This window comes from Armigeres subalbatus, chromosome 2 (assembly GCF_024139115.2).
Source record: "Armigeres subalbatus isolate Guangzhou_Male chromosome 2, GZ_Asu_2, whole genome shotgun sequence".
In the NCBI taxonomy this organism is placed as follows: domain Eukaryota; kingdom Metazoa; phylum Arthropoda; class Insecta; order Diptera; family Culicidae; genus Armigeres; species Armigeres subalbatus.
This window is the reverse complement of record NC_085140.1, coordinates 227,557,464-227,584,339: the sequence shown is the minus strand read 5'-3', so window position 1 is coordinate 227,584,339 and position 26,876 is coordinate 227,557,464. Positions and strand designations below refer to the sequence as shown.

The 26,876-nt window shown below is 40.6% G+C and overlaps 1 protein-coding gene across 6 annotated transcripts in view; it reads left to right on the top strand.

The window, feature by feature from the left end:
* The window catches only part of LOC134211809 (uncharacterized), a 105,744-nt gene that overhangs the window by 30,043 nt on the left and 48,825 nt on the right, over positions 1 to 26,876 (top strand). For all 6 annotated transcript variants that reach the window (XR_009979106.1, XM_062689075.1, XM_062689072.1 and 3 more), the window contains exons 3-4: positions 20,152 to 20,363; positions 20,417 to 20,706. Coding sequence is in view for 5 of the 6 variants with exons in the window: in XM_062689075.1 (XP_062545059.1) it covers positions 20,152 to 20,363; positions 20,417 to 20,706 (502 nt within the window). In the remaining variant the exon portion in view is untranslated. The remainder of the gene's footprint in view (positions 1 to 20,151; positions 20,364 to 20,416; positions 20,707 to 26,876) is intronic.

Sequence of the window (26,876 nt, the reverse complement as noted above, 5' to 3'; positions counted from 1 at the left end):
GTGTGCCAATTACAGAGGGATCACCCTTCTGAACTCGGCGTACCCAATTCTGTCGCGTATTCTGTTTAACAGACTGAGACCGTTAGAAGAGTCATTTGTCAGCGAATACCAGGCAGGTTTTCGTGAGGGTCGATAAACGACGGATCAGATGTTTAGCCTGCGGATGATTATTGATGAATTCCGGAAGTACAACTTGCAGACTTACCAAAATTCGTGTTGGTGTATCGGGTAACCACCCTCCTCCCCCTATTTTTTGGCGATAATGGACATCAATGTGCTTGCCTATACGTTCCATTCTAGTCTCTTCTTCCGTTTACTTCGAGGACACCATTACTAGGAACTGATTGTACCAATTTGATCAATTATGATCGGATTTAACGAGACATGCCCAAAATTCGACTTCGACTGAAAAAGTGAAGTTCTTAAAATTTAGGTTTTTTGAGTAAAGTTTCATTAGGACAAACATACACTGTCGGATAATTATAATAATAATAATAAACAATAAACATCATAAATAATGTACAATATATCATATGCCTGGATTTGTAATGAAAGTAAAAGACAAATACTCGGAGGTCGTGATTGGGTTGGTGGCGCGGCTGGGGACATCATGAAAGCTTTGGTTGATTCGATAGACCAATTGATTCAAACTCAAGTGTAATTTGGAGATCTTACAACATCTCATATGCCTGGATTTGAGACGAAAGTAAAAGACAAATACCCGGAGCTCATAATTGGGGTGATACCGTGGCAGAGGACATCATGGAAGCCTTGGTTGATTCGATAGACCATTTTACTCAAACTCCAGGACAATTTGGAGATCGTCCAACAACTCAAATGCCTGGATTTGCGACGCAAGTTAAAGATAAATACTCGGCGGACATAATTGGGTTGATACCGCGGCTGGGGGCATCATGAAAGCCTTGGTAGATTCAATAGACCATTTTACTCAAAATCCAGGACCATTTAGAGATCTTACAACATCGCCTATGTCTGGATTTGAGACTCAGGTGAAAGACAACTACTCGGAGGACATAATAGGGTTTATACTGCAACTGAGGACATCATAGAAGCCTTGTTTGATTCGGTAGACCATTTGATTCAAACTCCAGGACAATTTAGAGACCTTACAACATATCATATGTTTGGATTTAAGACGCAAGTAAAAGACAAATACTCGGAGGACATAATTGGGTTGATACTGCGACTAGGGGCATCATGGATGCCTTGATTGATTCGATAGACCATTTTACTCAAACTTTAGGACAATCTGGAGATCTTACAACATCTCAGATGCCTGGATTTGAGACGCAAGTGAAAGATAAATACTCGGAGGACATAATTGGGTTGATACCGCGGTAAGGGACATCATGGAAGCCTTGGTTGGTTCGGTAGACCATTTGATTCAAACTCCAGGACAATTTGGAGATCTTACAACATCTCATATGTTTGAACTTGAGACGCAAGTGAAAGACAAATACTCGGAGGATATAATTGGGTTAATGCTGCGACTGGGGGCATCATGGATGCCTTGGTTGATTCGTTAGACCATTTGATTCAAACTCCAGGACAATTTGGAGATCTTACAACATCTCATATGTTTGGATTTGAGACGCAAGTGAAAGACAAATACTCGGAGGACATAATTGGGTTGATACTGCGACTGGGGGCATCATGGATGCCTTGGTTGATTCGATAGACCATTTTACTCAAACTTCAGGACAATTTGGAGATCTTACAACATCTCAGATGCCTGGATTTGAGACGCAAGTGAAGATAAATACTCGGAGGACATAATTGGGTTGATACTGCGACTAAGCGCATCATGAATGCCTTGGTTGATTCGGTAGACCATTTGCTTCAAACTCCAGGACAATTTGGAGATCTTACAACATCTCATATGCCTGGATTTGAGACGCAAGTGAAAGACAAATACTCGGAGGACATAATTGGGTTGATACTGCGACTAAGGGCATCATGGATGCTTTGGTTGATTCGATAGACCATTTGTTTCAAATTCCAGTACAGTTCGGAGATTCTAGAACATCATAATTTATTATCAAACATGTTTCGTATATAGTTTACATCTATTTTAACATGTTCACAGTAGACAACATGCTTGAAAACATTTTCTGAAGCTTCATACATCCTGTAGTATAAAGTGGTTCCTAAAGGCACCGAATTATCATCATATGCATAGTAGGGATGCTCAAAATGTGTTCTTATGTTCCAGGTGATGTCTTTTATGTGTTAATCCAATACTTCCATCATCACTATATGTATAGATATCATTTTTGGTAATGAAATATAAGTATATCTCCAAAAACGCATTTTTCGAAACCCGTTGTTTTACTCCCACAGCTCTAGTGAAAAATTGAGCACCCTTACACAATGTTTTGTAATGTCCATAAACAAGAAAATATGGCTAAAAGATTGGTGAACAAACTGAGAAAATCGGTGGAAAAATCACTGAGATATAGCCATTTGAAAATTTAGTTACTACTATTTTCTGAACGAATGAATCCGCGTAAGTTTTTTAGCGAATCAATCCTAGTGTTCTGTCGTTTTCGTGTCAAGATGGAATATGTTATCTGAGCTATAGAATTTTATTTCTGATTTCGTTGCTTGATTGATGTTTTCTGAATCTGAAAAACTCAACTCATGATAGCAAGACCAAGATCAGCAGTCGATTTTGAGGAGATGTAGAAAATGTAATCTAAGTCTTGAATTTGTTGCTTGATTGATGTTCTTGAGTCCAGGAAACTCAATTCATGATAGCAAGACTAAGATCAACAGTCGTTCTATGTTGATGTAGACTATGTAAACTAAGTTCTTGAGATTTATTTCTAGATTTGTTGCTTGATTATCATTCATTATCATTCTTCTATGAATAGAATATGTAAAGATTGAGATTTTTTTCTGATATTATTGCTCAATTGATGTTTCTGAGCTTCAAAATTCAATCCATGTTAGCAAAACCCAAATCAGCTATCGTTTTAGTATAACTTGTTAAATGCGCTATAAAACAATTATCATCCCTTTATAGCAAATACATTGACTTCGATGCTTGAATAATGTTGTTGAGCCTGAATTCCTAAGTAAAATCTAAGAAAACTAACCTTCAAGTTGAAATGCTCGGTTAAATAGTTTTTAAATATAGATAAATAAGTAAATAAATAATATAGTCTACTTAATATTGTCTAATACTTAAAATTGTATTCTGAGAGTAGAGGCAAAGGGGGTTGTAGGAATTGGGAGAAAGAGAAAGCGAGATTCGAAAGGGGCTTTAAATGAAGCCCATTTGTTTTAATGAAGTTAAAAAAAAGCCCATTTGAAATGAAAAATCAGTTTGGTGTATAAAGACCGAGCCTTGGAAACGGCCGGCGGATCACGACAGTATCATGATTAGTTTGTTTTGAATACTAGGGTATGATGGGGCAAAATTGGTCGCCTAAGGCGAACCCTGAATTTCTCAAAACAGAAACATTTTAATTCAACTTTTCAACATGGATTTATAAAAATAGCTCATAATCTGTAAGCCAGGGGTATGAAATAACAAAAACTCCACTTTTTATTCCATTTGGAGTCATTAAAGTAGAAGTCTATTTTTCTGTCAATCAAAAAATGGCGGGGTAAGATGGGTCAAACAGCGGGGCAAGGTGGGTCACCTTTAAATACTGCAATTAATATTGTTTTTATTCCCAATATTGAATTACACACAGATATATAGCTTTATTGCCAATGATTATATTGAACAAAAAATAATGTTTAAGTCTTGGATGAAGAAATGGCTCTACAATTAAAAATGTCTGCAAATTCTTATGAAAACAAGCCGTCTAAGTATTGCTTTCCTAAAGACAAAAAATAGATATTTTCAATAAACTAATTTACATCATTATGTCAAAAGTAACCTTAAAATGATTAAACCAGCAATGGAAAATATGTTTTGAATATGAACTATGCCCTTCAGTATGTGCTGAGCTGACCCATCTTGCCCCATTTGTAAGTTCATGTTAGAATGTCTAATTTTCGATCAAATTTATTTATTTCAACGCAGTTAGTATAACATCACCTACATTACTTATAATACGTTCACTATGTTACTAAAAATGTTTAAATTTTAAATTGCTCGACGAGATTACACGTTTTATAGAAAGTGTGTTTCGCATAAGAAACAATGCTGAAAAATATTTTACCTTGCCATACTCTACCAAATAAAATTTTATCATCAAATCGAGTGATAATAAAGTAGAACCAAATTATCCCTCCTACAAAGTCATAATCTCCACATTAAAATGTACACGATGCTCAAAAACGGCCCTGACCCATCTTACCCCGTGACCCATCTTGCCCCGCCTAACCCTAATTATTATAAAATTATTATCAACCTATTGACATCCCGGGCTATAATTTTTTTCATACTGCCTTTTAATGATGACTGCGGGCTATGTCCATTGATGATGATGACACCGCGCTTGTCCCGGCTCGATTTTGATCACTTGATATCGGTCCTGTAAAGTGTTGTACACCACTGGGCCTAAGAGTTTAATTCATCTAGTAGTGATACTAGGAAATCGGTTAAAGATTAATACATGAAAAATTGGGGATTTTTTTAAGGCTGTTTTGTTCAAATGCCAGTGATGTTTTTCTTAATACTCATTGTATCATTAGAAGCGAACGCTGTAATCGACAAAAAACAAATCGCGCGAATAGCGAACTTGCTATAGGATCAACATCGACCCGATAATTAAATAGTGATTGCGATTGGTCGTATGGGTGCTGCCGGCAATACTGCTTGCGCATGAAATGTAGGTACTTATAGATCAGTCCAATCGCCTGATAATGTACGATTTCTTAAGTGTACAACTTGTTAGGTTGGTTCTGCAACAAAGCAGCCAACCATAATATATTCCTACAATGTAAATATTGTGATCCAAAGCCAAACTGTATCAAGCGTGCAAACTAAAATCAGCAGAAGTGAAGAAGCTCACATGGCCATGTGTCTGTTCGTAAATATTCTGATATGTCGGTGATCGTTACAGCTGCAAGCCTGACCAACATGTGCTTTTCAACAAGGGTGTCTTTGTTCTATTTTTAAATTCCCGCTCATCTTTACTCTCGTTTGAGTGGAGAGAGGAAAAGCAGATCGAATTGGCATTAACAGATTCAATAATATGAATCAATGGAGTATTGCTGAACTATGGTTCAGAATTTAATGGTTGAAACATTAAATTTCCGATCGTTTGCTAGATGTTCTGATATTTTTTGGATACTGTTCTTTTATTAGGCCAGACAAATAAAGACAATGTGCAATAACTATAGAATTAAATGTCATTTGCATAAATTCTCTGCGATAATTTATTGGGTTATTATAGTTATGTTGGACTTGTAATTTCGCAGTTCATTCTTAACCAAAATTAATGGCTGGTTGATTCTAGTTCTGCTTGTCATTTCATGTAACGTTTAACTTCATCAAGTTTTAAGCTTTGTATGTGTGTTTCCATTTTCTATCCCACTATCCAGCACACGGGTATGTGGGCATAAGGGTAATCACGGGAAGGAAAGAGATAGATGCGGCCCACACTGACAGTTCCATAAACGAAAAGCAGAAGAAAAGAGACTGCATATTATACTAGGGATCCTACATTTTCTAATATATACTATGAAAACACAACCAGCAGCGTTTGAATGGAAAAATTCTACACGCAAAAAAATGTTGCGGTCGAAACTACCATTCCGAGGGTTAATTTAAGGTGATTATAGAATAAAACCAGAAATCGGCCATTTTGTAAACCACGTGCTTTTCCAATATATGTTTAAGAGCACGAGATAAAAGAACCATAACGCGTGTGGGGCTGAAATAATGGTAGATCGTTTGCTTAGTTATGCTGATCAATCATAATTTGATTTTCGGCACTTTGCGAAAAATATTACGCCAGATTTGGGCTTTTGGAAATATATGTAGATAAACGTGTGATGAATTTGAAATTCACCACGGGCTTCATTGTATAATCACCTTAAGAATACGCACCGACGATTTTCAGCAGACAACAAACCCGTTTGATTTTACCATGCGCGCAGTAAAAATCAACTGTGGTCCTGGTGGAATGTTTTTACATGAACTGAATCAGTGGTGAATTTGTCCGAATGCATGTTTAACTGAAAATTTGTGGTTGTTTTAAAAACATGGCGTAGTCTACAAAATAGTAATTGTTACCATGGAATTTTTTTCTGTGTATCTTCATCTATGGTAAAATGATCAATAGTGGACCCCCTAGTAGCGGAATTTTGCACTGCCACCCATAAGGCGAGGAAATTTCTAACATATTAATTTTGCGAGATATAACAAGTTATGCACGATACATAATCGCGTAATCGGGTAATCACGGGAAGGAGAGAGATAGGTGCGGCCCACACTGACAGTTTTATAAACGAAAAGCAGAAGAAAAGAGACTGCATATATATAACGAAAACACAACCTAAACATCAGACCCCCGGTCCAGCAGTTTTTGAATGCAAAAAACGAGCAATGGGTAATGTTTTTAACATAACCGTGAGTAGACGTAGGACTTGTATAAACGTAACGTATTTACATTTAACTTCTAACTTATTCTAACTAACTTATGGAACCAATCACTTTTCGTGGATGAGCAGACCAAATTTCTCTAATTTTATTCTTCTTCATCCACCACCGCTGCCCTTGCTGCCTCAGTCATCATCAGCATCTAGCAGTGAACCCCGAGCGATGCGATGGGCGATTGCATCCATCGCAACCATCACCACTGCATCCGACCATCATCAAGCACAGAATGACAAAAATGCGCCCACTTCTTTCATGCATATTCGCAGACCCACCGGTAGTTCTACAGCGAACGAAACGAAAAATGCGCGAGCAAAAAGCACGTCAGTACGCTCTGCTGCCACAAATTGTAATGACTCTGACACGACAGGCACTGCTTCGTTTATACACAAAGAAAATCTTCCGATGGACCCGAAGGCCTGTGACATACCGCATTCTGATGTCCGTGTTAGGAATGCACGGGATTGGTTACATATGAAATTTTTGCTGGCTTTGACAAGAATTGAAATTTTTCTAAATGTGCAGCGCAATGCAGCTGTCATTGAGTCTGACATCAGTTTGAAGTTTAGCGGTCCGATAACTGCAAAACTGTTGCAACTATCGAATTGCAGTTAAAAAGCATTGCAGTTAAATGACTTGCAGTTATCGAACGTCTACTGTAGCTATGCCTTTCAACATCCTGAAAATATCGGTTGTATTCCGAGCATTTTATTGTCAGCATTAATATTTGCAGCATATAATGAAAATGGCACAAAAATTAAAATGGCCAGGCTCATAACTCACCGGCAATCAGATTATTCAGTAATGAACAACATGATCAACTACGAGTTTTGATTTCACAAAAGGAAGAAACGGGGACAGCCGTACTAGAAATACTAGAATAAGAGATAGGCGAAGACGCCATCTTGTTTACAATCGAACCGTCAAAAGCGGTTCCAATTCGACTCGTTTACTTTTTGCTTCCACAAGAAGCAAGCAAAAAGTTCAAGTGCTGCCAGTAATATTTTCACGATATCATGTATTTTCATACGTTGCCATTTCTACAGTTTTTCACTCCGCCGGTCTCTGGTTATAGGGTTGTTAAGTCGTACCAACCGTTTCACATTCAGGGGGTATAAGCTGTTCTTCTTTTCATCACTGTTGACCATCGAGTTTCAACTGTTCCCTTGAATGTTTCATCTAGGGCACGGGTAGTCTTTTCAGAGCATAATAAAAGTGTATCAAATTAGCGAATTAGTTCATTCATTTTCAAAAGAATTTTTATAACTGGAACAAAACACACGTTTATAAATGATTAAAAATAAACTAACCGATGATTTGGAATACTCGTTAAAGTGAAAGGCTTTGTCAAACAAAAACCCAACTTAATTCACCGAGTGGTAATACTGCCTTTCTCGCATTTAGCCAAGACACCAACCTTATATGGCGTTGATATGGTTCGATCTACTATTTTCTTTGTAACTTGCAAACGCAACGGTCGATCGCTTTAAAATTCAATAGTGATCAACTAGGCTTTGTCCCCTGTTGAATGAAACTTATTTCGAGAAAATTGGTTGAGAATTACTATATGAAAAGTTGTCTAATGTTTTTCTTAGCTTTTGTGCACACACATACACACATACATACGCACGGACACACAGACATTTGCTCAGCTCTTCGAGCAGAGTTGATTGGTATATAACACCACAGACAAACAGACATAACACATTGAACATCCACTCATCAAATTCATCGTCGTCTAAACACTAACGACATCTGTTGATGTTAGTTAGTTGGGCAAATCACGAACCAGATGGCGGTAGTGAGCAAACGTCAAACTAGAGCAAAACCAATTTGCGCGCCACGAGTGATCGATTAGCCAAATAATGATTATTTGAATTGACCAGTAAATCATTGAACGATGGAAATTTGACGAGTGTTATGTCTGTTTGTCTGTGCTGGGACAGAGCCGCTTCGCAGCTTAGGGTGAAATCAGGAGTGATTCAGTTTCATTCTAAATTTTCGACCACTATTCTAGTTTGAATCCGGAGCAAAATAGAACAAACTCGCTGGTTTCTCCAGCAGTGTTCTATTCATGTTTTTCAAATTTTCAATTAATTGAAATCATTATGTTACTGCCAAGAAAGGCGCCGTAATTGCAAAGTGGATTGATCCGTAGATAAAATGACGCATCCATACACCAAAACAATTGAAAAATATTTGAATCTCGTGATTCAATCGTGGTTCAAATCTGCAGAAAATAGAACGGAGCGTTATACCAGTTTTAGTTTTTTGACAGTTGACTGGTATAAAAACTGAATCTAGAACAGCTGCTGGGAAAATTAATGTTTCAGATTCATATTCAAACTGACAGCCCCGAACGATTTGAATCACTGCTGATTTTACTCTTAGGCTCTGTCTCATTTGGAGAATTAAACTTAAAAGTGACAGTTCGAAAATTAGCAAATAACCCAGTCATAAGAATGGCTGGTGCTACCCAGCAATTCCAATAAGACATCGTTGCAAAATGATTCGATATCTGTCAAAAGTAATCTTGCTCTGCGAGCAGGGTTATTTGATAATTATTGAAATGTCACTTTTAAGTTTAATTTCAGTTTAATTCTCCAAATGAGACAGACCCTTAGTGTTCATTAAGCACTTCCAAAGTTATTAACTGCGAGGTTTCTAAGCCAGGTTACCATTTTTGCATTCGTATATCATGAGGCTAGCACGATGATACTTTTATGCCCAGAGAAGTCGAGACAATTTCCAATCCGAAAATTACCTAGACCGGCACCGGGAATCGAACCCAGCCACCCTCAGCATGGTCTTGCTTTGTAGCCGCGCGTCTTACCGCATGGCTAAGGAGGCCCCACGGCTAAGGAGGGCCTTCTTTCGAGCTCTAGATTGTAATTAATTGTTGAATTGACAAGTAGCATGACAATGATTAACAATTCCGAATTCAAAATTGTGGTGAATATTTTGATTTTTAATTATATCATATACGAGTAGAGATGACTGTATGGGTAACGCACTTTGCATTGTGGAAGAGTAGAGATTGAGCTTTTTTTTTAGTCTTTATTAAGGTGTTTTTTAATCTACAGACTAAGTTCAACACCGGGTAGAGATTGAGCGTAGGATATACAACATTAAGTTAAAGCCTATTTTGAGGCAGCGATTTTGTAGTACTTGGAGTTTTTTAGCTTAGACTTATATGCATGTCCCCAATTATCAGATACTGAAAACAGGTACAAATGAGCTAACACGATATATCATTCCACACATAGAGGCAACCTTACTTTCTATACTTTTGATGTGACAGTTTCATGATAATGTCGAATCCAGCATAAGGCCAAGATATTTCATCGAGGATACTTGTTCAATAGAATATAAATTTGTGCTGGGATGTCTATGGTTTTTAAGTTTTTTAAGAGGACTATGGAACAACACATATTTTGCTTTAGATAAATTTATGGAGAGTAAGTTGGAATTGAAATAGTTTACTAATATTTTTAAATCATGCTCTATATGGGAAATTATTCATTCAGTATCCGAATGTGGATAAAATATAGCGGTATCGTCCGCAAACAATCTTGGTACTTCAAATAATGCAAATTACCTATATCATTGATATACGTTAAAAACAGCAAAGGACCTATGTTACTTCCCTGTGGAACACCAACGTTGACCGTACGCAAGGAACTTTTCTCGTTATCAATGGATACATATTGCCGCCTATCTCGCAAGTAACTCCGAATAATGTCGTTTGCGACACCTCTTATTCCGTTATATTCTATTTTTTTAGGATAATTCCATGGTTAAGCGAATCGAGAGCTTTCTTCAAATCAATAAATAGTCCACCGACAACACATATCCTATCAAGTTTTTCAATAAAAATTATATTAATTCAACTTTTGTATTGGATGTACTGCAACCTTTACGAAATCCGTACTGATATTTGTAAAGTATTTTGTGCTTGTCATAGAAATCTATAATTCTGTTAACAAGCAACTTTTCTAGCACTTTGTTGAAAACAGAGAGATTTGATATTGGCCGATAGTTACGAAGATCACTCAAATCACCAGATTTGTTGATAGGTACTACTTTGGCCACCTTCAGGCACCTTGGGTAAGTTTCAGAATACAAAGTTTGGTTGAACATGTGGGAAAGAATAACTGAGAACCTATGAATATTGTCTTTCAGAAAACTTGCAGGAAAATTATCCGGACCACTACTTTTGTTGACTTTCACATCTTTGATTATAAGAAACACTTTATTGGCATCTGCTGGTCTGAGAAAAATGGAGTGGCTCAACTGATTTATGTTACTCAATGGACTACAAACGGTGGGTGTAGGTACCATAGCAGCAAGGCTTGCTCCGATAACAGAAAAATACTCAATACTTAAGTTTTTCACTAGCTTCAATATCGTTACACGTTTCAACACCATTAATTTTTAATTTAATTATGTCTTTTTTCTTGGATCGTCACATCACAGAGAAACAGACGTCTCACTCAACACATGTTCCATCGTTCACCTTTTGAACGGTTCATTTTTTTGTAGGTGGTCGATCGGCCACCGATGGCGCTTCCATCGGTTTTGTTTGTGTTTGACGTTTGCGCACTACCGCCATCTGGTTTCCGCTTGACCACACACAGTGATTTTAGCATTAGGCGACAGTGTTTCCGTGACGATGATTTTGAATGCATTTTGTTCTAAGTGAGACGTCTGTTTAATTTAATTTTAATGAATCGACTGCTTTGAGCGTGCTTACAGCGGCACACTAGGAGTTAACTTTCTGAAATCAGTATGGCGAAAGGCATCTAAGGTTCGATTTCTCAAAATTAAGCACTTTAATCGAAAAAATATTTGGTAGGCGTAGTAGCGGACACCATCCCTCATAACCGGTACCAAATAGTTTTTCATGAAAAGTTCCTAATTTTGAGAAAACCAGCGTTAGATGTCTTTCGCCATACAAATTTCTGGCGGTTAACTCTTGCTGGCTATTTTGTGCATATACTATAGCGCCTGGATGTGGCTGCGGCGAGTAGAAAATCAGCCACTGCCAATAATTCATTTAATTTAATTTATTTAATTTATTTATCTGTGGTCCTAGTGTGGGGATGTAATGCCAATAAGAAGAAGAAGAAGCTCGAACGAATCTTGGTCAAACAAAATTATCTTATAACTCGCTTCCAGCATACTTGAAACAGATCGATAACCGCACCAAATTTAAAATCCGCTTAAAACAATATCATAAAGGTAAAATTAAGGATTATTTAATCTGACACATATTTATCATATTCATCTTTTTTGGTTTATTTGTTTTTTTCGTTTTATGTTACTTTTTTTTATTATACCAGAAAGCTGCAGAAACGTTATATGGGGTTATGCGTCGTAACTTGTATGCAATCAAAGCTTGCGTTGCAATTGTTGTACTAAAGTCGTGTACAAAATCGAATAGAAGAGCTTGCATGGGTTGATACTTCAAGGCATTTTATGGCATGCTATAACTTAATCACTATGTTTCATAACTATTTTAATATTTAGATTTTTTTGGAATGCGCAATCGCTATGAAATTCAATAGTGATCAACTAGGGTTTGTTTTTCGTCGAATGCAACTTGTTGCGAGAAAATCGGTTAAGAATTACTATATGAAAAAGTGGCTAATGTTTTTCGGTTTTCGTGTGCACACACACACACACAGCAGGGACTTTGTCCAAGGGTTTGACGACTGCGAGTTAGACCGGGACCATCGTCCCTAACCCCTAATCCCAAGGCGTCAAGCGACCCGTGCCGAGGGGATGCATGGCCAGGGGGGTGAAATAATAAGCTAGGCCTTTAACGTGGCCTGTGGGGTACCTGGGCACCCTCCACAGTAATTGTCCCTTACCGCGTCATGCTGGGCTCTGGTGTGGTGGACCTCTTTTCCCGAGCAACTCGTGGGACCACGAGTGGTAGTAGTGTAGGCGACAACCCCTTCGCAAGAGATGGGTTGTTTAGGTCTCCGCCTAGGAGGCCAGAGGCAATAGTCGGCAGCTCAGTGCGCAGCGCCAGCGTGGGTCACTTAACCTTTCTCTCGGCTAAACAAACGCCGGTAGAGGTTATTGACGGCCCATGGCTGGTGGAGGCGATGAACCGCAAACGCGATGGGCGTTCGGCCTTCGAGGTGGCGACGGAACAGCTGGACGCCATCATCGACTTTGCGTCATCGAAGCATAATATCAGTAAGTACCTCAAGAGGAGCTTGCAGAAACTTCGAAAGTCGATGCTGGACGCCAAGCTGGAGAGGGCGGTCGGGACGGGCAAGTGTAAACCCGTGAAATCCGTGGAGTCGAGGTCTACCCAGACTGATGCCCAAGGATTCGCGGACTCGGGTAAGGTCGAATCGACCGAAAGCGTGCCAGCGAAGACGGTGGTACCAAAGTCTACCCAGACTGAGGCTCAAGTATTCGCGGGTACGTCGGGGGTGACTGCTCCAACGGAGCAGACACAAAAACGTGGGAGACAGTCTCCAGGGGATGAGCTCTCTGGGGGTCGCCCCAAAACGCGGAGGGTTACTACCCCGAACAAGGGTAGTGGGGCTGGAAAGCTGAACCCCGGCCAGGTACCTCCAAAACCGGGGGCGGAAGGACCAGGAAAGGTCCGTCCACCCAGGAAAGACGGTGGTAAGGGGTTACGGCAGGATGAGAGCTCTCAGCCGCACCAGACCAGGGAAATAGAGGGGGATGACGCCTCCTGGACCCTGGTCAAGAACAAGAGGAAACCGAAGACGTCAAGGGCCAAAGAGAAGGCCCAGGCGAATGAGGGTAGCAAGAAGTCTAGGGTAGGCGCCAATTGCTCCAGGGGCGATGCCCTAGTCATCAAAACGGACGAGGCTAAGTACTCGGACGTCTTGAAGGCGATGAGGAGTGACGTCAAGCTCGGTGAACTCGGCGCCGACATACGTCGAATAAGACGTACCCGGATGGGCGAGATGATCCTCGAGCTGGAGCGGGGCGTCTCGCAAAAGGGCGCTGCCTACAAGAAGTTGGCGGAGGAAGTCCTAGGCGAGACGGTCAAGGTGAGGGCACTCACGACGGAGGTGAATCTAAGGGTTAAAGACCTGGACGAGAGCACCGAAGTCGAAGAGCTCGTCACGGCACTGCGGCGACAGTGTGAAGTGGAGACGCCCACCGCAGCCGTTCGGCTACGGAAAGGTCCGGCAGGGACGCAGGTAGCATTGGTTCGGCTATCTGCAGCGGACGCCTCCAAGGTAGTCAAGTTAGGGAGCGTCAAGGTGGGATGGTCGGTATGCCCTGTGGGCATATACGAGCAACCCGAAGTTTGCTTCAAGTGCCTGGAACCGGGGCACAAGCAATGGGACTGCAAAGGCCCTGACAGAAGCAATCTCTGCCGACGCTGTGGATTGGAGGGACATAAGACACAATGCTGCACGAACCCTCCCAATTGTTTGATTTGTTCCAGCAAAGCTGTGAACAGCAAGCACCCCATGGGGGGTTCGATGTGCCCGGCGTTTAAGCGTGCTGCAAAATCACAGCGTCACCTGACGCAGCTGGCTTGCTCGGCCTCGCCCGAGTGTTTGGTGTGCGCAGGTTTAAAGGAAACGGCGGAACACATGTTGTTTGTGTGCTCACGTTTTCGCGCAATGCACTGGTCCCCCTTTGAAGCATTACTTTCTGGTTGTACCGAAGGGATGATGGGCTTGGCGGCAATGGAAACGGTTTAGCGGGTCGAGGATGTAGTCCTGCCTCCCTCGTTTGCTGTTGGAGGTGGTCCCTAACCCCGCACTTCCTGGACAACCCAGGATGTCTGTTGAGCAGATTCCCCCTCCATTGCTTAGGAAGAAACAACAAAAAAAAAGACAGACATTTGTTCAGTTTGAGGAGCTGAGTCGATTGGTATATAACATCATGGGTCTCCGAGAGTTCTATAAAAAGTTCGATTTTGGAGTGAAATGATAGCCTTTCGGTACAACTTTGTTGTACGAGAAAGGCAAAAAAGAAAAAAAAAATACAATAATTTTTTTTCGGCCACCTTTCAGACACGCCTTACAGTTTTCGAAATCACAAAACATTATCACCGATCTTCCAGACGCGCATTGTAATTTTGCAAAACACAAACCAATTTCTTACGTTCTTTCAGGCGATACTTTGATGTGCTTTGATGTTCTTCAATCCACAAACTATTTTTCCAGCGGCCTTTCAGATGCGCCACCACAAACCATTTTTCTTGTGATTTAGCAAACCACAAACCAATTTCCGACGGTCTTCGAGACGCGTCTTGTGATTTAGCAAATCACGAACCATTTTCCTAAGGTCTTCGTGACACGTCTTGTGATTTTGCAAACTGAAATATATAACTCGTCACAATTTAACCACTTGAATTCAACTCACCTTATGAAATCAGCGACAGGATCAAAAAACGCCAAAATGTGTGACCCTAAACGGCCGGAACTAAGTTGTGACAGCGGCTCTCCGTCGATGCGTGTGCACGCCGCGGAGGTCTGACTGTGATAATTGAGTCCCTGAGGTAGGTCCCAAACGGACCGAAACGTTGGACAAGATTAAATAACGGTGTTTTGATTTTGTCAAGACTGAAAAGCCATCTCCAAAGATTTATGAAATATGCAAACATATCTCTAGACCACAGATAAACAGAAATTAACACTCATGAAATTATCATCGTTCACTGATTTACTGGTTAATTTAAATAATCATTAGTTGGCCAATCGGCCACAGATGACGCGCGAATCGGATTTGCTCGAGTTTGACGGTTGCTCACTAACGCCATCTGGTTCGTGATTTGCCCAACTAGGTGAAAACAACAGATGTCGTTATGTTTGTACGACGATGAATTTCATGAGTGAATGTACAATGTGTTATGTCTGTTTGTCTGTGTCTATACCAACCACAAACCAATCAGAATTCTATTGCCTACCGGTGCGGTGGGAATCGAACCCACACCTCCCAGTACGCTAGACGGGTGCTCTACCACTATGCTACTCTCACTAAGTTACCCTAGCGGTAATGTGAAAATACAGTGCAGCCCCTTACGGCAATGAATTATTAGCAGTGGCTGGTTTCCTATTCGCCGCTGTCAGCATCTAGGCGCTACCGTATATGTGCGAATAGCCAGCATGAGTTAACTGCCAGAAACTTGTATGGCGAACGAGCATGCTAACAAATATAGTATATTAACAATATAGTCCACTTCGTGAATCCCCATATGTTAGGCAAGAGACAGAACATCCACTCCATCTTGCGTCACAAAAAGAAACTAACGCCTGAAAACGATAACCAAGGGGTGCGGCAATTGCAAAAATTACACAAATTTCACACTTTAAGAAAATTTGAATTACATTTTCCGAAATTTTATTTTTGAACTCGGATATCAAAATAAGGTCATTTGATGATTTCTAGCATATAATTTCGACATGTCATATTGAATATTGAATTATACGTTTCAATACCCCTCGGAATGTCTCTTTACTACAATGCTTGCCTTTTGTGACACCGCAAATATTTGATGCTAACAACATCCATTTGATTCCCAACGACTTTTAGGAGGAGTTGGAGATCTCAGCTGGCGAATTGACGGACAATTTAACTACATATAGCTAAATCTCGCTTATAGCGCAATCAACATAACAACGTGAAAGGTTTTGATTGCAGTACTCAAATTAATTCATGAAAAAATGGAACTGAGGTCCTTTTAAGAAGTTAAGCGAGAAATCATCGAAGAACATGACCCGAGCAGGAGTGACGACCTTGATAGCAGAAATTGGTATGAACTAGCCTAGCATAAGAGGTAAAATACCAAAAAATAATACCAGACCCTTATATGCAGAATAATTGAGGCATAATATGCTGAGGTATTTCAATACTTAACGAATAATAATTTGTTATGCATTTGGTATTGGAATAGAATTTAATAACAGAGTATGTTGTGGCTCAAGTATTGTGCATATTAATTTTTGGTATTACCCCTTGGTATTTTACCTCGTATGCAGGGCTAGTTCATAACAGAGTATGGTATCAATAACAGAATTAGGTATTATTGAGTCAATTTCTCCTGCTCGGGGAAGGTCCCAGGCTTCGACAGCATCCTGAATCTCGAGCTCAAACACATGAGTGCTCCGTTCTTTGAGCACCTCTCGCTGATCTTTAATCAGTGTCTCCGGCTCAGCTACTTCCCATTATCCTGGAAGTCAGCGAAAGTCATCCCCATCCGGAAGCCTGGGAAGGATCCTTCCTCCCCCAAAAGTTATCGTCCCATCAGCCTTCTCTCAGGATTATCCAAACTACTCGAAAAAGCTATTCATCACCGGTTACTTGAGTCTGCCGAAAATCTCAACATCTTGCTCGAGGACCAGTTTGGTTTCTGTCGCGGTCGGTCAACCGTACACCAACTGACTCGAGTTACCAACGCCCTCAGACGGAAAAAGTTTGTCTCAAAAACATCCGCCATAACCTTACTCGATGTTGAGAAGGCATTCGACAATGTATGGCATGATGGCCTGATGTACGAACTACAATGCTACAATCTTTCCAGCTACCTGGTGAAACTCCAAAAGGCCTGGATGCCCTGTCAGAGTACCTCACCAGCTGGAAGATCTGTATCAACGCGGCGAAGACCCAGGTCATCATTTACCCCCACTCTAAATCCTCTAAACATGTTCCGCCTGGGGACTGTGAAATCATCCTCGATGACACGACTGTGGAATGGGTCAATGAGGCCGACTACCTTGGCTTGACCCTCGACAGCAAGCTTATTTGTAGTGTGTAACGTCTTGTTGAAACTACTGTATCCTTTGATCAACCGTCGGTCGTCGTTGTCTCTGAAAAATAAGTTTGCTGTCTACAAGCAAATCATCCTACCTGTGATCGAATACGGCATGCCGGTCTGGGAGAACTGTGCTAAAATCCACCACCTCAAACTTCGACGGGTCCAAAGCAAATACTTGAGGATGATCCTCAACACCCCTCCCAGGACAAGAACACTTTGGTGAGTGCAAAGAAAAGTTTAGGGTCCGTTGCTTGCATTCGGATCAGGCTCTAATTAGGGCGCTAGAACCAATCTAGGATATCAAATTTTTATTGTAAACTAACACACTAGCGCTTCGTAAAGGCCGTCATGATATATTATATTTTAAAACTCAAATAACAATATAAAAAAAATCAAATCAAAGTTGGAGGGTTAAGCCGGCCGATCACTGTACATGTAAAAAATAATTGTAGAACAAAAAATGATTAAGTAAAGAAGAATTTTACTACTTTTAACTTGTATGGCGAAAGACATTTAAGGCGGGTTTGCTTGAAAATATGAATATTTTTCGAAAAATTATTTGGTACCAGTCAATTTGTGATTCTGTCTGATTCAGTGGTGATCTACAGGCTTCCATACTGAAGGCTGTGTTGGAAGTAGGTGCAGCGAATGGCCATATTCTACGAGGCAGCGAAATCAATTAGTCGTACGCCGTTTTCGTTCGTCAGCCGGTGAGCTCTGAACTTCCCAACAGTCGGTCCTGATTCCTCCTCTTGGCCAATATGAGCATTCAAATCTCCTATGATGATTTTGACGTCGTGGCTTGGGCAGCTGTCGTACTCACGTTCCAGCTGCGCATAGAATGCATCCTTATCATCATCAGTGCTTCCGAAGTATGGGCTATGGACATTGATTATGCTGAAATTGAAGAACCGGCCTTTGATCCTCAATCTGCAAATTTAGACTGTACCAGGAAACAAAAAGTTGTCGAATTTCACGGGCCAGGATAGTGTCTTTTGGTGAGAAAATCAATCTCTAAAAAATTCAGTTCAATCGTTTGTTGCATAAGCTGGCGCATTTGATTTGAAGTTTATATGGGGATTTCAGTCAAAATATATAGAAAAATACACCTCCGACACTTATTCGATCTGGAAATGGGTTCTGATTACTCGATTGAGCTCATTATTGCAAAACGGCTGTTGGTACGTTACAGAACATTTTCACAGAACATTGTACGATGATTAAATGAACTTTTATTTAGCTTTCGGCTGATTTATTAGGAACTGTTTTGTGTACTTTTGGATTTATTGATCGAATCGAAAATCGAATTTTCTCATCAAAAGACACAACCCTGGGGTTCCCCGTGGAATTCGACATTTTTTGTCTACCCATACTAAGCTGGGCCAGTCTACTGCACATTCTCTCATTGATCGGGCACCACCCAATCACGGGCCTTTGCATATCGCCCATTACTATGAAAGCTATTCCCAGCTTGTGTGTGTTGCCGCAGCTCTGGTAGATGGTATGATTACCCCTAAACGTTCGCTCCATTAATCCCTTCCAACAAACCTCCTACAGCGCTACGATGCCGATTCCACGGTTCTTGAGCACATCGGCGAGTATGCGTGTGCTCCCGATGAAGTTGAGAGATTTGCAGTTCCACGAACCGAGTTTAAAACCGCTAGACCCTTTTCGTCGCAGTGGTCTTCGCCGATGGTTCCGGTCCGTACTCTCTTGTTGATTATTCGTTGCGTAAGTTTTTTTTGGCTGGCTTGCAGGGCCTGACACCAAACCACCTAAATTTCCGGAGGACCATATCTCCTTATTTGCGGTGCACCACGGTGCACAGTTTCACTGGTACTGGCACTCGGACGATGATTAGCCGCCTCTAACATGGAGAACAGACGCTGTTGTGAGCTGCTCTTAACATGGAGAACAGACCCTCAGTAACCTGAGGGGAGCGAACCCCTCCTTCCCTATCAACATACGACCATAGTTCCCATCGGGGTTGGTTACCCGATCTTTCCTAAAGTTGCTCGTATCCAGTTTTCCGCGAGCGGTAATGGCCGCCAGCTTGCCTGCGGGTTAGTCTCTGATTTAATATTTCTGGAGGTCAACTGCACCCACCGTTCGAGCATTTTGATCAATGAGGTATATAAAAAGGCTTGAATTTACTTAATCAGCACCTCCTTTTATGCCACATTGGTCAGGATGCTCGGAGCGGTGGGTGCAGTTGACCTCCAGAAATGCAAATATAGTATATTAATAATAGAGTATATTTGAGAAATGTCAAATCAGAGACTAACCCGCAGGCAAGCTGGCGGCCATTACCACTCGCGGAAAACTGGATACCGGCCAGCGCCACGAGGAGGTAGGGTAGGAGTTGCTAAATAAGAGGCTGAGGACCGCGAGATGGGGTCTATTTAATTCCTTCAGGTACGCGAAGTACCGTTTTAACTCAAATTCCGAACATGACTCATATTCCGAACACTCGCTTTTACATGGCCATTTTGACTTTATTCGTGTAATTCTAACCACGTTAAACCACCAGAGTTCGGAATATGAGTCATGTTCGGGATTTGAGTCAAAACAGTACAAATGGTACGCAGCATTTAAAAATTATAATTATTACCAGACACCAGACAAAAATCCATCGCAATAAGATTTATCTAGAAAGAGCGTTGAATAAAATAAATGCGATTCGAAATAAAATAATTTCCTTTCAAAGCCTGTCTAGTTTGCAAGATTATATTTATTTGTATTATCTCACGTTCCATTAGATGATTATAAAATGTTTTTTTTTTTCTAAATTTTGTCATTTCAGCGGATCTTCATACGAGGGACACTGGCAAAACGGAAAAAGACATGGTCTTGGTGTTGAAACCAGAGGCAGATGGATATATAGAGGTGAATGGACGCAGGGATTCAAAGGAAGGTACGGTGTTAGGCAAAGTGTTTCGTCTACAGCAAGATATGAAGGTACATGGGCTAACGGTCTGCAGGATGGATACGGCTCGGAAACCTATGCTGATGGAGGTTAGTTGGAAACTTACATTCGTCAACACTTATCAATGTTGCCATCATTTTAGGAAGCTACCAGGGCCAATGGTTACGTGGAATGCGTCATGGCTACGGTGTGCGAACTTCGGCTCCGTTTGGAATGGCTGCGCGATTTCGAACAAAATCTATACGTGTTTCGATGACATCGTTACGAAGTAATGAAGGCGGGACCAATCAAGCACCTACTCCTGATCCAGTCGAAAAGCGTAGTCATAGGATAGATGACGCACGAGGAGGTTTCGTGCTGAAAGCAAAGTCAGATGAACCTCCCGCAAGACGAAATAGTTTAGTAGAAAAAACGAAAAAAGGATTATTATCGGTTAGTATTTAATAGGTTCCCTAAAGAAACTTTCTGAAAAAAGTACCATTGGTTCAATCATTTTTTTACACAGTGTATTTTTTACATATTAAAATATTCACATTTTTTACATATTTAAATATGCCTCAGGGCTGCTTCCTGCGCCGCTTCTATTGTTGGGAATTACAGGATATCTCCCAATAATGAAGCAGACCGGATCCTGTGCGTGGTGGCAGGTCGTGTCCTCAAGTGGTCAGGATCCACTGTTATGGAGTAAACATGTATACGAGATCAAGGCCCGTCAACTCTTATACCCGTAGATGTTTAGTTAGTTCAGATCTGGGACCACGATGTTTTTCGCACGCCGACATGACATGATCAATAGACTGATCAATAATCTGCCCTGCAAACACAGAGATTGCCTTCCGAGAGCTCCACTCTGATTTGACACTGATTTATTGTTTCTGAGCTGCTCTTTTGCGTTTGGCCTTCAGGATGCTCTTATCCTTATTCCCGCACAAGCCTTTGCAGAATGCATTGGATTTCCGATAGAAATTGCGAGTTGCTTGAGGATTGCACAGCTGCTCAATCTTCTCGCAGGCTGCATTTCTTCTCCCGAAAGAGGCGGGTTTGTCACAGGTGACATCATTGCGCATCTGGTGCATGCACTGTATAGCGCATCTGGTCATATGGTCAAATCCGCCCACCGAGGAGAAAATAATTTTTACAGCTTCCCAAATGTCTTGTTTTGAAACTACACCAACTGATAGGAAAAAACATTACTATATCCGTTGGATGCTTTATTTGGTTGAATTTCGCAATAGTTTTTGTAAACATTGCTTTTTGCATAAATTCTTGCAAAGATGATAACATATTTTCCTGGAGGAGAAACCGTCGATTTACTATCGCTCTCTTCAGAGCCGTAGCGTGGACTCCCGGCGCCCTTGGCGGAATCTTTTTTGGGCGCCCCTCTTTTTCTAAGGAAAAATTCGCAATATTTTACAATCCAATAACATTTTGAATCCCACCTTAAAGTTTTATAAATTTTTATTAACGAGATTTTCTTCTCTATGTAGGCTCATCTTCTAGAACAATAAGATTAAAAAGTTTAGTGGATTAAAGATGCTTCATATAATAAGCACTATATTAGGTGGTATGTCCCTGGAAAGTATTTAAATGTTGTGAGCTTTTGCACTAATTTGCAAAATATGGTAAGTTATCTTAGGAACTTGGCAGAGTCGTGGGCATTTCTGGATCCTCGTATGGAATCTGTTGGAACATCATTAAAATTGCTGAAAGTTATCACACTTAATCTCTAAAATTTATCTCGGTAAATGGAAATGACTATAGACACTATAGGTTCCATAGACGAGCTGAGGCGAAGGCGAGTGTAGCCAAACGAACTGTCAGTTAGTGTAGCCAAACGAGCATGACGTCACGATTGCAATCCAAGCAACGGAGCGTGTGACGTCAAATTCACGTGGTACACTGTGAAAAAGTGGAAAAACACACTTAATCGAAATGACCCAACCGTTCCTCCGCTCGTCTATGGAACCTATAGTGTCTATAGAAATGACGAATGTGGTCGGCAAATTCTTATTTGACTGATATATCGTCAAAATTTGACATTTACATTGTTTTTCTAATTTCTGATTGCCGAAAATCCGCAAAGAAAATGAATCACCGAAATTCGGTAACATATTTTGCAATTCAAATCGGTGAAATAATATATTAGCCGAGATTCGGAAAAGTGTAAAACGTCAAATACAAACTTGTAACAACAACGCGCAAAAGTAAAAAAAAATGGATTCAACTACTTTTTGGCTTTTCGAAAGAATGTATTTTATGTAAGTATTCCATTATTAAACGGGTGATTACCACATTGAAAAATGTTATCATTTTCTCAGTTAGTTGCATTGTATAACGTCGCGCCGCTTAAACCAAACCACCGTGACTATTGCACCATCATTGAATTCGTGCATTATTGTCTCCGGTTGCACGTGAAATCACAATATGCAGCACGATCGAAGGTGGCAATGGATGTATAAGATGCAATTCCGTCTCAATCACGCAATGTACCATCGATCAACCATTTCAAAAACATGTCTAGTACCCACCGGAAGATTCCTTGTACGAAATAACATGTGTTATACATATTCAAAATAAATATATTTACTTCATATTTTTATTGCTTATATTTTTTTTTGCATTTGGCATATCAAACGAAAAAAAAAACTGAATCTCGGTAAAAATATATGCTGAAGCACTCGGTAATTCATTTGCCGATCGCCCGGTAAAATTTGACAGCTAACAAGACTACACGTTTTGCAGCCCAGTCGGCAATTTAAACTTTTAACGAGATTTTTACCGAGCTCTCAGCTGTTGGATTCTCGGCAATTTATTTTGCCGGGCTCGGTGAAATAAATTAAGTGTGTATTTACTTACAGCTCATAGTGTCCTAACGGCTGTTTCTTGCTCTTAGTGGAAAGAACTAACGTATTTGCCAGTACATAGCAATGAAAAGAGTTTTGAAAATCATGACAAAACATATAGGTACTAATGTCACCTGGTTGACCATAGACCTTTGGACTTTGTCGGTTTGTAATTATTTGGCCATGTAACGAATAAAATTGTTCTGTTTCCCATACCGTAATTCTTGATTCCGGCGCCCCCTGAGAGCTGGCGCCCTTGGCGGGGGCCAACCCGGCCAACCCCACGCTACGGCGCTGGCTCTCTTATAATTTGCATCATTCAGTGTTGCGTTAAAGGGCATTAAAGTGTGGGAACCCAACGTTGGGTAGTCTCATGTTTACAAAAGTTGAGTGAAATTTACCTAACTTTTGGTTAGTTTGTATTTAAAATTAAATATATTTTACTTAATATTAAGTGAATTTTACTTAATTTCAAGAAAAAAAAAGTTTATTTTTGGGTTCCCTCACTGAAACCCCGATTTGAGTGAAATGTACCTAGTATTAGGTACTTTTTTCTAACAGTGTAGGCTTAAACAGAGAGAAGGCCGATCATATGGTCAAGTAAACAATCCATTGAATATGGTCAAACATTTGAGAAGTTCTTCAACTACATCGTAGATTTACCAGATTTACATTCATGTATTTATGAAGGTATACCTATACTGCCGCTAACCGCAAGTCAGACTTATCTGGATATGGCATCCATATACAGAGAAGTCTGACTTGCGGTTTGCGGCAGTATAGTATTTTCTATAGAAAATAATGTATACATAGTAGGTATCACATACGCAACAATTTAATCTCAGCTGCATATTCGTTTTTATACATGCACGTCTTTATGGTATACATATGCGGTGTGTTGGTATTAAAAATAACATTTTGTAAAGAAATATGGCATCTTATGAAATGTTTGCGCACTTCACATCTGTATTCTGAGCCAGGGGGAGAAGGCGGAGCACTGAATCCCTACCCCAACATGTGCGACATCTGGATTTGGTTCTAAACTGTAAACAACAGTGTTAATTCTCTACCACCTTTTTGTTATGGCGAAGCAATTTTTATGCACACTTTTGTTTTCGATATTTTATCAAAATTAAACACTCAATCATGCAGCAATATAACGATGTGGTATGCTTGAGATACCTGCTTGATTATAGGTACTCGAAAAAGAATTTATTTGCAGTAACTAACCGAATATAAAAATGTTCACATTAACGATTGCGCCCTAACACCGGTTCTAAGCTTCGATGCAGAGTACACGAGCTTTGTTCGCCAGTGACAGGCGTATGAGGCCCTTGTTCTGAGCGAATGAGAGGGTCTCCGTAATATAAATAATGCGAACATCAAGAAAAAGAAGACAATTTGATGTATGACATTCGAACCTTAATCCACGACCGTGGGGGATGGGGATGCTAGACAAGTACCATTCATTCGACAACCAAATGGTGGATTGTTATACGAAACAGCTTTCGAAATGAGATGCGCAATGAGGCCCCAGGATTCACACAGAGCGCAAGGCTCAAATTACCGTCATCCAGTCATTGACGAGAAAGACAGCCACGTGCTCGTACCACCCCCAGTAATAAAACCACCCACCTAGGAGAAAAGGCAGTGTCCAGCTGGATGGAAGAAGTATTTTTGTTTAAAAACTACATCATCCAATAGCGAAGACGAAACTATATCCGGTGGATGCTTCATTTGGTTGTATTTCACTTTAGTTTTAAAAAAAAACTGCCTTTTGCAATATTTTTTCCCAAGAGGGGAAATCAACGATTTTCTCTCACGCTTTCCTATTTAAGAGAGCGTGAGAGTAAATCGTCGATTTCTCCTTTTGGAAAAAAAACGAACAGTGGGTAATGTCTGTGACATAACCGCTAAGTGGACCTAGGACTTGACTTGACCATGCCTTTAAGATACACAATAGGTCCAAATTTCTCACATCAACTATTTTGGATAAATAATCGGCGTTGCATACCATTCCTTGGCAAAATCTTCTCATCAAACCGACACACAAATTAAATCTACCTCGAACAAGAATCATCAAAAACAATTCAGGAAGTATCTGTCCGGTCACGAAATATTAGCCTCGACAGTGGCAACCTTCCCACTGAAGGACTGCCTGAAATAAAACACAAGTTGGCTCAGCAGGGGATGTAGACTGTATCTCAGTCCTTCCACTGAAGAGCCTGCTAATCCGTGCGATAGCTATTGAAGGAGAACATTATTTCTAGAGTGCTTTGAGAATAGGTCGTATGTGCAAAAGAGAGCCTCTCTTCGGTTCCATTCTCTTTCGATTATTACAAAGCTATGCACAAATTTACGTTGGATTTTTTGGCAGATATCTAAAGACAATAGCTTTGTCTAGCGTGCTAAAGTGAAAATGTTGCAGAAAATGCTAAACTTGCCGATCTATTAGCGAAAGAGAGCGTGAACAAAGAGAGTCTCTCTTTTGTACATACGACCTATTCTCAAAGCAATCTAGATTTTTAACTCTTAGAGCCTTGAAAAAGGCTGTTTGCTTCGGCTAAGTGCAAAAAGTTAGAAAACGTTCTTTTCAAATAACCGCGAACTTCTAGTGATGGTATAAAAAAGACTAAATGCTCTGCGAGCGAATGCACTTTTCTTTTATACCTTATTTTGAATCTTCTCTGCTTCCCAATTGGTGGGCCAATCAGCTAGTGTCTTGTATCCCGCTTCTTTGTCAGCCAAAGCGTTATCATCATCAACGCGTTCGAGAAGGGCTTCTTCTTTTTTACGCTTGTTGCTCGCTGCTGGCGTCTATTTCCTAACGGGACTTTTCCCTAGCTACAGGCCAATATGCCGGGCAAGCGAGCTTAGAATTGCAGTTCAGGTGGGAAGTGCGTGTTCTTTTCTGAGACAACATTGTTAGTAGTAGAAGGAAGAAAACACCCGGACATGGGATTTTGGGTGATAAGATTTAGAATTGGTAACATGGGACGATCATTCAGTCTCGTTCGCTTTGTGTGCGGTCAGTATCAAACAATGTTTATCTACATATTTTTTTATCAATGCCAAAAAATCCAACATTTCATGAAAAATCGATGGATAGTTTATTAATGTTTGAGCTGTTATCGGTGTTTTTTATCCAAATAAGATTATGTGAGAGATTTGGACATCTTATGAATCTTTAAAGGCATGGTCAAGCGAAGTCCTTCGTCCACTTCGCGGTTAAATCTGAAAAATTATCCACTGTTAGTTTTGACGCTATTTATGAAAATCACGCATCAAATTTTATCTCTAGAATATTGGATTTGGCACCCAAGTACAATTTCGAAGGGTATTGAAAGCATTGATAATGATCTCTATTATTGGCTCTCTGAAGAATCGTTTGTTTTTTGGACATACATGCTGCATCATGTGGCTTTTCTTCAGCCTGTCTCGGCTCAGCACCGATGCCGGCCGGTCTCGGCTCGACTCTGCTGCAGCTGCCGGTATCTGCTCAGCATTGCTGCTTTGTCGGGTCTGTAGGGTGGACTGCTGATGTACTGGCTAGGTTTCGGCTGATGATGGTCGCTTCGATGGTGTCGAGCCGAAAAAGCGGTCGGTGCAGACTTCATTCCCTGCTAAACGGTGTGAGTGCTGTTCAATCGATGATGCGGTTGCTTCGCTTGAAAGGAAAAAATCGCGTTGCGCAATTTTATGGCTTCTCGGCAGACCCAGCGGCTGCTCATTCGCTGGTGTCTGCACCAATCAGAACGT